Source organism: Mugil cephalus, chromosome 4, assembly GCF_022458985.1.
Source record: "Mugil cephalus isolate CIBA_MC_2020 chromosome 4, CIBA_Mcephalus_1.1, whole genome shotgun sequence".
Taxonomy (NCBI): domain Eukaryota; kingdom Metazoa; phylum Chordata; class Actinopteri; order Mugiliformes; family Mugilidae; genus Mugil; species Mugil cephalus.
Window position 1 is genome coordinate 12334711 of NC_061773.1, and position 13104 is coordinate 12347814.

The 13104-nt window shown below is 40.2% G+C and overlaps 1 protein-coding gene across 1 annotated transcript in view; it reads right to left on the reverse strand.

Moving 5' to 3' along the window:
- The window catches only part of LOC125007270 (metabotropic glutamate receptor 4-like), a 172640-nt gene that overhangs the window by 77085 nt on the left and 82451 nt on the right, over nt 1–13104 (reverse strand). The window contains exon 3 of the mRNA XM_047583978.1: nt 3483–3699. Coding sequence (XP_047439934.1) covers nt 3483–3699 — 217 coding nt within the window. The remainder of the gene's footprint in view (nt 1–3482; nt 3700–13104) is intronic.

Sequence of the window (13104 nt, forward strand, 5' to 3'; positions counted from 1 at the left end):
TTGCAAGCTCTCTTCAGGGACAGAGTTGGAAGCTGTGGCTCCTGGGCTGCCAGTTGCTGTGGGAGCTGACTCAGATATTATTTTGCCTTCTTGGGTTATTTTCCTGGTTCATTCAGCTCAATGCAACGCTCTAAGTAAGGGCACTAGTGCAGCGGCGAATTAACTGTACATGACACTATAATAACGTAAAATCTTTCTGCAGTCACAGGAATGTGCTCACTTGTTAAAGCATACTGTGGAGGACAGAAATTCAATCAAGAGCTCAAGCCTAATGCTAATCAGTGGGTAAAAAAATAAATAATAATCTAGCAGCCAGTATTGCTGATATTTCAGAGCCAATTACTTTGATTGGATTTGTTAAGTATTGATTGGAGAGTTTAAAAAAAAAAAAAAAAAAAAAATGGATGAAACTTATGTTGAGTCAAAACATACATCTACAGAATAAAATTAACATGTTCACAAACGGCACTGATCAAAAAATATGAACAGCGCCACAGTTTGAGACTGCGGCAAATCACGGTTTCCATTATTTGAACATTTTCCTTATGTTTCTAGGGAGACATGTTTCTACCCCTCAGCTGTCCCTGACTTTTGCCCGAGCAGTGTAACGTTTAGACGGTGATGGACATAAATGATGTGCAACAGCAGCCAAGTTGAGTCTCATTCTGCCCAGCACAGTTCAGGCTGGAGACATGACCCGGGCATCTTGAAGTCCCATCCTTTTAATTACTCCTGCACTTAGTCAACCAAATCACTCAAGCACCATGGGAACTCCTTCAGCAAAGATTTACGGGATAGGACTTAAAGCAAAGGGAAAAGAGTCCAAAGGCTCATGCAGTACACTGAATAAAATATTTACAGCCTCTACGCCCACAAAATACTGATTAATTCTGCTGAATTTGATTTTCCTAACAGACCAGTCAAATGTCTTAGGGTAAAAGACTGCATCGAGAAGGACGGGGCGGCCAAAGGGAGGGACAATAGAAGCAGGCAGACATGCTGGAAGAAAGGAGGCTGAAAAACACCAAGTGCAATGAGCTGAAGGACGAGGGCTCTTCAGAGAGCCAGAGCATGTCCAAGGTTCCAAAATGTGGAATGACGTGCAGCAGGAGGTGAAGATCTGAAGGAGCAGCTGGACACAAAGGGTAATAAAATCCTGAAGGATATGCTATTTCTTTCTCACCGGCAACAAAAAGACTCAAGAGAGAAGAGGCCTTGACCAAAAACAGTGCTCTGGAGAAGAAGCTAAGAACAGAGAAGATAGAGAGGAGGAGAAGAAAGCGCTTGGTGAACCACGTGGCACCGGAGGAGGCAAAGAAGTCACAGTGACTTTGACATTTGACTCCCAAGTTCTAATCCCGTCATCGTTGAGTCAAAGTGGACGTTTGTGTCAAATTTGGAGAAATTCTCTCAAGGCAGTCCTGAGATGTGACACATTCGCAATTTGATTTATGGCCGCGAACACGTTTAGCGAGGTCATAGTGACTTTGACTTTTGACCCACGAAATCTAATCAGTTCATCCCACATCCTACCCAATCTGAAGAACAACTGCTAAAATGAAAGAGTAGAAAAGGAAATAAAAACGGGAGGGGAGGGGAGGAGGAAGCTTTTCTGGGGTTGCACAAGAAGAAATAATTTGATCACGGCAGGAAGCAGGAGAAGGCTGCTCATTGTTCACATAGTCCTCCTCCCCCCACCTTCCCTTCAGCCCTTTCCCCTCACCCTTTCTACATCTCCTTCAGCCTCACCTTTCTACCCTCCATCCATTACCCCTCTACCTTCTCCTCCAGCTCCCTCGTCCCCCTTCTCCCTCCATCCCTCCAATTACCCGTCTATGTCTTCTTGCCTTGCTCCTCTGTGTCAGTTGGTGTTGAACAAACGCTGCTGGTTATGATTTAAAAAGATTCATGGTTATTATTGTTGGACAGAATTACTTTTGTGTGATACAGGTTGTGATGTGACTTTAAGGATATTATGTGTGAGGAGCTGCTGCTTTCCATCATTAGCAAAGTAATTCCAGCTCATGCTGACATTTAATTTTCAAGTTGCTTGTCTGAGCAAGCGATGAGATGCATGGACCTCAGATACAACAGTGTGCACTGAGGGCGAGAGTCAAAACAACAAATTTAACAAAGCAATACACTGCAACATGCAGAAAATTTACAATTTTCCATCATGCTTTGTTCCACTTTGCATGTGTAACCGCAAGTTATTCATTTTTAATTTTTGCTGTTGTTTGAAAGGGCCCATTTGGGTTGTTTTTTCGTGGTAAAATGTTTTACACAGCAGTATCAAATATTAATGATTTTATAATTTGATTCCTGTTGTTCTAAAGATTGTGGTGTGTTTCATGTTAACCATTCTACGTTGGCTGCTGATGTTAAGATTCAGTCCCACAATTGTGGCCTCTCTGTAGCAGAGGTCTTCAACGTTGAAGACCTCTGCTCTATAGTTAACAAAACAGAAGTTGGTTGACTTGTTGGGTAAATGCAGTAATTAGACCTAAAAACAAATGACAGACAGCACATGCACATTAAACACAAACTGGCAAACCTTCATTTTTTCTTGCCATAGAACAGATCTGTCCAGTCTAAATGTGATGATATTTTTAAACAGTGTTAAATATTACATGGCTAATGATATGTTTCTTTCCTCCTGTTTGTTTGATGAATGAATTAAAGCCAGTTTCAGTTTTATTAAAGGCTTTCATCCATTCAACCCCATTTTTTAGATAATAACAACAAATATTAGATAAATGTTTGTTGAACTGTATGCAAAGTTTAGAGGACAAGTAGAAAATATATGAAAGCCTAATCTAATGTTTATATTAAAGTATATTTTCATGATTAATGAAGACATATCCTTCCTGAAAGTCAAATTCTTATTATTTAGAATCAAGTAAAAAATACTTACACAAGAGATAGGTGATTACCAAAGCACAAGGGGCAGGTTCAAATAGTCCATTATCAAATGCAATGTCCAGATACACAATTTTGTTGTGGTATATTTTGCAGTAACCAGAGAACCTAAAGTGTGCCGAATTCAGAGAATCACCCTCTGCCTTGTATAGACAATGAATTTAAAACAACACCTCTATGAAATCTGGCTGACGGTCAGATGTTATATTGCATCTAAACAAAAGTCACTGAGAGCAGCGGAAGGTGATAAAAAGGACCACCGTGTTGTGTGAGCTGGGTAAATTCATATATTGATTCTACGTTTCTTCTACTTTCTCGTATAAATTGAATGGAAGCGGTTCACATCATAAACAAACATGCAGCTATGACAAACACACTGCGGTTTGTGTAGTCGACCTCGGGCTGTTCGCATGTTCTGGGATCTGATCTAACATTTGAACTCTTTAATTGACTTCTGCGTGCACGTCTCTGAGCTTCACCTTTCTGCGGGGCAATCTGAACAGTATCTTCCCACGCCTGCCGCGGGACACGCTGCAGTGATATATGAGGCCAAGTGCACTCACCATCCTCCCGAGACTTCTGGATGAAAGCATCGACGCCGCTCTCTCCGTAGTTCCCCTCAGAGGCCACCGTGGAGACGTAGTTCCAGCGCATGGCCTTGACAATGTCCACCATGGCCTGGGCCTGGTAGGTGTCTGGAGGCACCACGCGGGAGAAGAAGTCGTAGCGGGTGTTATCGCTGAGCTCCGGAGCTGTGGAGGCGTAGCTCACCTGGGGTATCTGCACACAAAAATAGATTGACAGCATTATAAATCTGAAGCAGCTCCTGGTGGAAACCCTTGAGAGGCGAAGAGGGAAGAATAAAGAGACAATGCAAGTTTGTGTAGCACCTTTCAAAAACAAAGGAACTGAAAGTGCTTTCACAGATGACACGGATGGCATCAAGACAAGATCTACAAAGCAGACATGAACACATGATTTTGAAATTAAGTTAAACAGACAATACAATAAAAATAGATTAAGTTAAACAAAGAAATTAGAATTGCATTGCCCTAAATTAGGTATGACACAAGTTAAATTAAATTTATGGGCTAAATTAAAAGCTGGATTGCTGCTTCTCCGTTTTAAGTTTTGACTGGAAACAATAGAATAGAATAGAATAGAATAGAATAGAATAGAATAGAATAGAATAGAATAGGGGGTATGCACGTGACGTCACAGCAGCCAAGCCAAGTCTCCATGGTTACAGCCACTGAGTGGCAAAAATTGACAGTTGAGCATGGAGATTAGCAGCATTAGTTTGAATCATAGGCTTTAATAGCGTCTAAATTGTAAAATTAATTTAACAAATGGGGAAGAGCTTGACTGTACCAGCAGATCTGAAAAGCAGTCAGAGATATCAGATATCCCCTACTGCCAAAGAAAAGAGAAGTAAATGGATCACTGCATTACGAAGGCACCAAAACCCTGTGTTGTGGTTCACATTTAGTGTCAGGCAATATTATTTATGTTGTATTTATTCTTTTGATGAAGTCATATCTTTAAGTTACTCCTTGAGTTACGTTCTGGAGGGTTGTCAGATAAGTTTGTGGATGTTGTTGTTCTGGCGTAGCTACGGCCGACAGTAACTATTTCAGTTCTAACAGTAAATAACAACAAAACAATAAACGGAATATTTGCGATCACGGAAATATTTGTGACCACTCCTCATCATCCTTTTTCATCCGGTCAGACACTGCAGTATTGTATGGCTAATATAAATCTCTTAACGTTAGCATCTCTTATTTAGCGACATTTATCATAACCGAAATGACCTAAAACTAACTTAAAATAACTGAGACTGAGGCACGTTTCCAAATCCATACTAGTTAATATAGGTCATCGCCGAGTCCAGTTGTCCTTAATTTGAACTGATAATCCACATTTTTCCCAGTCACGCTGTATTTGCTGATACATTCCACCATGTTTTTTTGCCCCAAGGCGTCAGTGACGTCAGTGCACACCCTCAGTTGTCATTGTACAAGTACTTAGAAGTACTAGAATATAAATAAATAAAGGAAAGATAAAGAAAGAAATATGTGCAAAATATTTAACACTAACATGACATAACATCCCCATTCAAATATGAGCAGACTTGCAGCGGATTATAAATGTGTTTTTGCCCTGAATCATTAAGTGTTTTATGCACCAGTGGCATAATTTTAAAATGTGTCCTTACGCAGACGGGTGGCCAGTGTAAAACTGCAGTGCTCTCAATAAGTGGCAACCTTCCCATGGACTTTCTATTGGGGCCTGCTTCTAAACTAAGTCTTGGTCCTCGACTACAACAAGATTCCTGACTTGGTTTGTGGTCTTGGTAACTGATGCTGAGCAAGTACTTAAGTTTCTGTTCATCATTGATAAGGAAATATGTAATTATAATAGAGGTCTGATCTAAAAAACAAATCCCTTTGAAACTTAAAATCGATCTAGCTAGCCCCTTTAAGCCTTTAATCCCAGAGATCACACTCAGCTCATAAAATGAGATGATGAGGATATCACACATATGAGAAGCGGCCACTTGTTTAAAATAAAGAGGACTCGGAGACTCGAATCATCTTCACATTGCAAGCTTTGTGTATTAATAAACTGTAACTTCTGCCTTCTCTAAAAAATTGATTTATATTATTTTCCACATCTTCCACTTCGACAGAGTGCACTGGCAGGTTTGTGTTGCTCCCACTGCTCCAAAGATTGTACCGATGCATGCGCGGAGTGAAGAAAAGCATTACATAACAAACTTAAAAAGAGAAATAAATAGGTCAGCTGAAGCACGGAGCCTTTCTTGCGTGTCCATAATTTGTCTCATGACTGTTTTCAACATGAGGCTGCTTTCAGGGACTGTGACATGTCAGCTTCTGTAATAGGTAAACTGTTTTCGTGTAAATGGGATTTCTCATCCCTATGGCAGTGAACAAAACAGACAGGAGGCAGGGGTGTTTCCAGGTAATGATGCACACTGTGCCTTTTTGATGAGGATCTGTCGTCATGTTTTTTTGTGTCTCCGAATAAAAAAGGGAGAAGGTGCACTCAGTGAAACATGATCCTAATGAAAACAGGTCGGTTTTCCCTCTAGATGCGTCTTTGCCACATGCTGCATTTCATTATCACAGACAGCAGACCGCAGGCTGGAACACATACAGATAACCCTTGATATTAAACATCTGACTTAAAGCCAGCGTCCTCCCGCTGAGCTGAACACCGCTCTGATCGGCTTCGCCTATTTGGGTAAAAGTCTATCAATAAACACCGGAGCATTTATCTTTGCTAGCGTTTGGACACGGCAAATACAAAGAGAGAATACAAATTAGAAAAGAAGACACAAGTCTGCCAGGAGAGTGGTTACTTTGAAGGGATCTAATAAATGATAAGTGAAACTAATGAGTATGCATGAACCAGTGTTATTTGCAACATGCTATATTATTAGCCACGCTACAGTATTAGCCGGTTTCATCTTGAAGTGGGGTTCGTTTTTTTTTTTTTTTGAAGTGACGTGTTGTGGATGGATGGATGGTAAGTTATATTGTAGTTTCGTAATATAATATTCTTAATAATGGTTTCCATTCATTATGTCTTCGCATTTGCTACGTTAATAGCACTACTTAGCTATTAGCTTGCTAAACTGTTATCCTCCCTGGTTTCTAGAGACCACCAGTTATTTAGCAGCGGCATTCTCATGACTTAAGCATGACGTAAACCTCTGTGGGACTTAGATGAGCCGTTTATACTCGTGTGCTCGTCTACTTCCTGCTTCACGTTCAACAATGGCGACTGAAACGTTCACTGAAGTTCTGATGAAATTTGTGTCTCTGAACCTCCTCAGTTAACCGTTCCTCCATGTGTTTCGTCTTTATTGCTCTAAAACAAACAATTTGAAAATTGCGGAGACGCTTCTGCCAATCAGACCAATCAGAGCTCTTGTTGTCTGTCTCGCCGTAATGTGTAATTACATTTCTCAGGAGATGCACGTCCAGCTATTGCGTCAGGGCCTTTGCAGGGTCTGAGCTGTCGACAAGCTAACGCATCAGCCATTAACCGTACATTACGGTCAACATGGCCTCTTGAACAGCTAGCATTTTGCTACCAAGATTTCCCAAGTTAAAAACCACGAGCTTGCAGGTTCCTTTGAACGGGTCTATTAATGGCTCAGTTCAATTAAGTGCCCCAATAAACCATGAGAGTGAACACGTACTCTACATAGTACTCCCGTTTGTGGAGTTATATTAGCCATAATTAAGACACCTGTGCTTTCCCTACTGTGATAAGTCTGCCATGAAAAATGTCTGTAGGAGGCTTGTGGTGACAAGAAGATTACCACTAAAATCACTTAAACGCTGAGAGTATTAGAGGCATGCAGTAGGAATAATACAAGTCAGAGAGGAAATTCTGTCAGAAATTCAGATATAGCTGTATTGGATGTAAACCCTTAGGTGGGTAAAAAATGGAACAGCTTAACAGATGATGTGAAAACTTGAATCTATTTTTTATACAGTTTTTGTTATTTAAATGAAATAGGAAATGGAGAAATGAGACACATTTACTAGTATAATGTGAATACTTTATCGACTATAATTAAACCTGCATAACATCATAACCAACACGGCCGAGTATCATTTTGAATATTGATGTGCTTATCTAGTCTGCATTATGTAGGTGCATGTTTCTGCTTGTCGTCACATCCTAAGAACATAATACCTGCTTAAAAAAGTGACAAATAAGACTGTTCTTGTTCAGAATACATTTGATTGTGAGTGCGCCGTGAGTGAGTATTTTCCGACAAGGCAACGCACAAAAGAAATGAACACACTGCACTGCTCACACGTGAAAAAGTAAACTAATTGTGGGCGGTTGTGACACAAAGAAATGGCATAAGCTGTCTCATTGAGTTATGTGTAGGTTGTTATTATGACAAAATAAAACCGAAACTTTTATTATGTGAAACCCTTTTGATGCTGAATACGGGGTGAATAGAGGGATCACAGTTTTATTTATTTATTTATTTATATATATATATATAAAAAAAAGCCTTGCTGTTCCTGTCTTTATTCTGTTCACTGGGTTTGTTTGTGATATTTTCAATCCCAGCCACAGCAGCCTTGTGCATGCTTGTCCCAGTGTCCCTAGCTCGGTTTGAAGCGCATTCGTGAAGACAGATTAGAGGCCAGAGTCACTGAGCTACTTCAGTACCAAGACTTTAAGTTGAATCCCTGAGCAAACTGCGGCACAGGGAAACACGAAACAATAATAAGGAAGAATTAAGTGATTGTTGAAGATTGTATTCCTGGACTGATGATATATAAAATTTAACCGAACAAACCATAACGTATTATCACTAATACAGTTTATTTATGGACAAAAAGACAAAAAAAAAAAAGATGCTGTTTGTTAAGTGAAATAACCACCAGAAGAGGGGTATGTATCTCTGCGATTTAACTTGTTGTGATACTGTAATTATTATTATTTTTTCTCCAGGTGACTTACTCTCCTCTCCATGTTTCCTCCCACGTTATCATAAGGCCAGAACACAACGAGAGACAGTGATGTGGTGACAAGGGGCCATTCAATTTTAATGAAAGTCAGCGAGTTGCAGCGATGACTGATGAAAAAAGAATCGTTTGGTAATGCAAAGCGGGCGGATAACAAGTTGAACTAATTAACAGTTAAACTTTGACCATCGGGAGCAATTGATACAGTGACTGACATTTGATTACAGAGGTACCAAATGTTTACCACAAGAAAAAACATCCACATCTGGTTCGTTCCTACCAGCAAGAGAGTCATCCCTACACTACAAATATTCTGACTTGTTTCACTGAAACATTTGGGATTCAAAATGTCTACTTAGAGGCTTGAATGTCCACTAGTGACCAACTGGCAGCTACAAAGCGATGGGCGACAACTGTTTTATGTGTGGCCTTTAACAGAGACAGACAGACAGAGAGATGGATGGACAAATGGAGTGAAATCCCTGCAATACAGCCGCATGGGCCAGCACTGCATCAAAAGATTAAGGATTTGTTCACATTATATTGACAGAATCCATCCAGGGTGGCCCGCTGAATATGGGATATCTCATAAGTATGCACAGCGAGATGCGTGGATTAAAGGTCCAAAGCATCTCATTATAAACCTTGCATGGGAAAAGAACAAAGGGGCCTTACTTAAAGGAGCTCCTTCAACTGAAAATAAACCACAAGTGTACAAGTGTGCTCCTCTGCCTGGTGCGCAGCCTTTTCAGTCATGACACCTTCTATGTTCTCTGCTCAAAACTCAGCAGAGTGCAAAGCTGTTTAATTGTTGCAAATATTAACAAGTACAGTCCGGGGCCAAATTTAGCAGATTCCCCTCACACCACGTCAGTTTGACAGCGTGCTGGTAAGGTGATAAGTCGCTTTTTTGCTAACAATGATACGTACAATTTTTTGACAGAGCTTAATGTTAACCACATAACTATGAAAAGAAACTCTTTTTTTGCAACGCCTCTCTGCACGTCTAGAATTTATAAAGAAAATCACACTAAAAATACCCTGTGTAGAGATGCATTGTCATTTAGCAGCACAGTGTTGCACATCCATCATTGTGCTCGTTTCTACAAATTGATATCTTTAAAATCCTTGTTCAGATTTTACCTTCTCATATCAAGACGTTTAACGATTACATTTTAAATATTGTTGATGTCAAGCTTAGGTCTTAATGGCTTTCCTAAAAAAATAAAAAAAAGATGCCATTGCCTCCCTTTATGTCTTACAGCGTCATTTAAGACCCTTTAGTGTCCGCGCGTTGCCACATCCATCCATCTCAACTGTTTGCTTAGCTGAGCATCCTGTTGAGAAAAGGGGCAAAGTAATGATGATCATGTTGGGACCCCAGGCGTTGGATGCAGTATTCTTCAGGGCAAATGAGTCTGGCATGCAAAATAGCTGACTATATTTGCATCTGTAATTCAGACACCTGACAAATCCTTGCAACCTGCAGTGCAGCCTAAATGCTGAGCATCTGTTTCAATCAAGCTGCATATGGAAAACATGGATGGATAGACAGAGCTTATCCTTACTACGTGGCAAACCTCATCTTCACCACTGAGCAATACTGACTTACTACATAGCAGCAGCGTGAGCATCGTTCTTCTTTTGATGATTAATCATAAAACCAGTAACTATATTATCTAAGATAAGCCTTTTCAGTTTTTATATCATTTATAGCTGACAAAAATCTGAATATTCATTAAAAATAAAAAGATTTTTTTTATATTTACAACTCTACATGGGGACACACATTCTACTTACATGCTACTATTCCAGTGATTTACTGCAGGGGTCTTCGAGATTCTTCAAGCCAAGGGCCCCCAAACGATTAAAAAGATTAAATAGGGACCCCCTACCTACTATATGTGTTCTATATTAAACTCGGCCTAGTGTTGTTTATAAATATATATTTATTACTATAATTTTGCATTCAATATTAAGCTATTCAAATCATTTTTTTTTTTTATTTCTAACATGCGCAACAATAATCTGGACATGCAACTGCTGAAAACAGCTGGTTCAGGCCCAGTTGCAGGGGAACCTGACAGAGTCAGCGTGTGATATGGGGCCCCGTGATTGGCTCAGCAGCAACAGGGGCGGGGCCTGCTGTGCACAGGAGGCTTTGACTGACAGGTCTCGGCTAGTGTAGCGCTGTGTGAAACTGTTGAGACAGCTCCTGTAACGCTGACTGGAAGATAACGTGTTCTGCCTCCATTTATCCCTTTGCTAAAATATATTATATTCATATTAACATGTATTTAAAGAAATTTAAATTTGTGGGGGAAATTTTTAAAACAAATTACATATATATATAAAATGTCTAATCAACCAAAGACTCTGCGATCCCCCCTGCAGTACCACCGTGGACCCCCTGTTGAAGACCTATGATTTAAAGGGAGTAGTAAGGCAACAAAAAGGAAGAATATTAGCTAATACACATCAGTTAAATAAAAGCACATTTTACACTATATGTATAATTTGAAAATTGTTTTATTTGAACAAAAAGTTTTGCACATAATGCATAGGGCCATGATACACCAAGCCTGTAGTTGTGGGCTTTGAGTCTGCCGATAACCTTCTATGACTGACGACTGCGGAACTTTAACGGCAGCTTTTTAACGATTCAGCATGTTGTATCAGCGGATTGTGTTAGTGAGGGACATCACTCTCGCTGGCTGTTCAACTTTGCACAAGAAGAGAAAGGGATGGGACAAAAGCAAGAATTTGGACCGTAAACCAGCTCTTTATTGCGTCCTAGCTAGTCCTAAATCTCTAGTTTCACACTGGAACAAGGAATCCAGACCACTGCTAGCATGAAGAGCTACTTCCTCTCATGCAGACTCTCAACTTATGACTGTCTTTGCAGTCAGGTCAAGTTTAACTCATCGGCATTTGTGTGATCGGGCGCTCAAGCAGAAAAACTGACTTAAAAAATTTGTTCCGGGGCTGTAGCTCTGACAAATGTTTATGAGTGTTATTTCAGAAGTGTTTAAATCCAAAGTTTTCAGATGCACAACTTAGTATTAATCTTCTAAGAAGAAGAATTCTGTTTTGAGAATCACATTCGTCACCATGTCCTCAGTTCAACTGACAAACATCTCTCTTGATAACAAAATTGCCACATGCCAAATGGAAATGAGTTTTAAATTGCAGAGGTAATATTTGGAATCCATTAATATAAACACACGTTGGGAAACATGGGGATATGTTTTAACCTGCCCGACCTAACATAATCACCAGCTCTACCCGCTGTCTTTAGATAAGTCTGAATGTAGAAACAAGTAGTCACGACCTCGGAAAACCATCTACAGGGCCACAAAGTCTGAACAGTTCAAGGTCTGATTTTGCGGATCTCTCCGTGAGCAGTGGGTACCGGCATTTGTTTTGCTCTCTGTCATAGAAAGTAAAGCTCACGCTGCAAAACACTCCGCACTCTAACAGAGCAGGAGCTTTGTGTGTTGCCTGCAATACAACAAAGGCTGCATTATACCTTTAGAGTTAGCAGGTAAAGCGGCAGCGTCCTCGCTATATTCAGGCAGAGATAATTTCTGCAGTTTTCCGCTGCCGCTCTGGGCAGATTAGATTTACTGAAATTGCAACATCTAATTTTCTTTGTTTAAACTTTTACATGCCTCCTCAGTGCATGACTACTATCTGCAATGAAAGCGACACTGATAATATTTTGATTTCATTGCGTAGACCCAGACAATGGCATAATTATTTCATTCACACGGCTCCTTAATTCAATCTAGTGCCACCAAAGAGATGTGGACCCAGGCAGCGGTTGCTGCTTCTAAAGAGAAGTCGGTTAAGTTTTGCAGAGTGGGACGTGGGTGAACTCTTTGAGTCAAATGCTCCACTTCAGTATCAAGGCTTTCTCCTTAATTGCTATCAGCTGCTGTTGACACTGAGGGGAGATTAAAGTTTCACTTTGTTACTGTCAGGGTAAGTGGAGCAGCAAATAGCTGAGCCTCCTGAATAGAAAACCAATTCCTACATAATGATATAACAAAGCATATTCTCACTGCTGTGGGAACGAGCAGCAACATAGCAACGAACGTAATGGGGACATTTGGCCGTGATTGAGATTGATGCATTACTATATAAAGGGCCAGTGTATTAGTGGTAAAATATTTCATTATCTCCGTTATTTTCTTGATGCTACTTATTTTCTTCTGTCTCCTGTTTGTGTTAAAAAAACTGCATAGCTATAATGATCTTTAATCAAGCTCAAATGGTAAACTGTGAGTCCAGATAATGCTGCCTAATTTCAGTGCAGTCTGGACATACAGCTGTGCAGTGTGGACATACTGTCCACTGTCAAATGTTTAGCCCCAAGAGACTGGTGATAAAAACCCAGAGCATGCTTCAGACCTTTTCATAATATTTCCATCTCTCAGATATGACCTTTAATATTTTGACATTCGACTGAACTGAGAGGAGAAGGCAAAGCCAATAACATTGACCTCATCCTGCTTTGTCTTCCGCAGAGACTGACATCACCCTGCTTCAATCATGCAGATCACTCAAAGTCTCTCCACTGCCTACTCCAGCTATACTGAAGTGATGGAAACTCTTCCAAAAAGAGGATTTGTGAACTGAGCTGGACCTTCTGGGCATG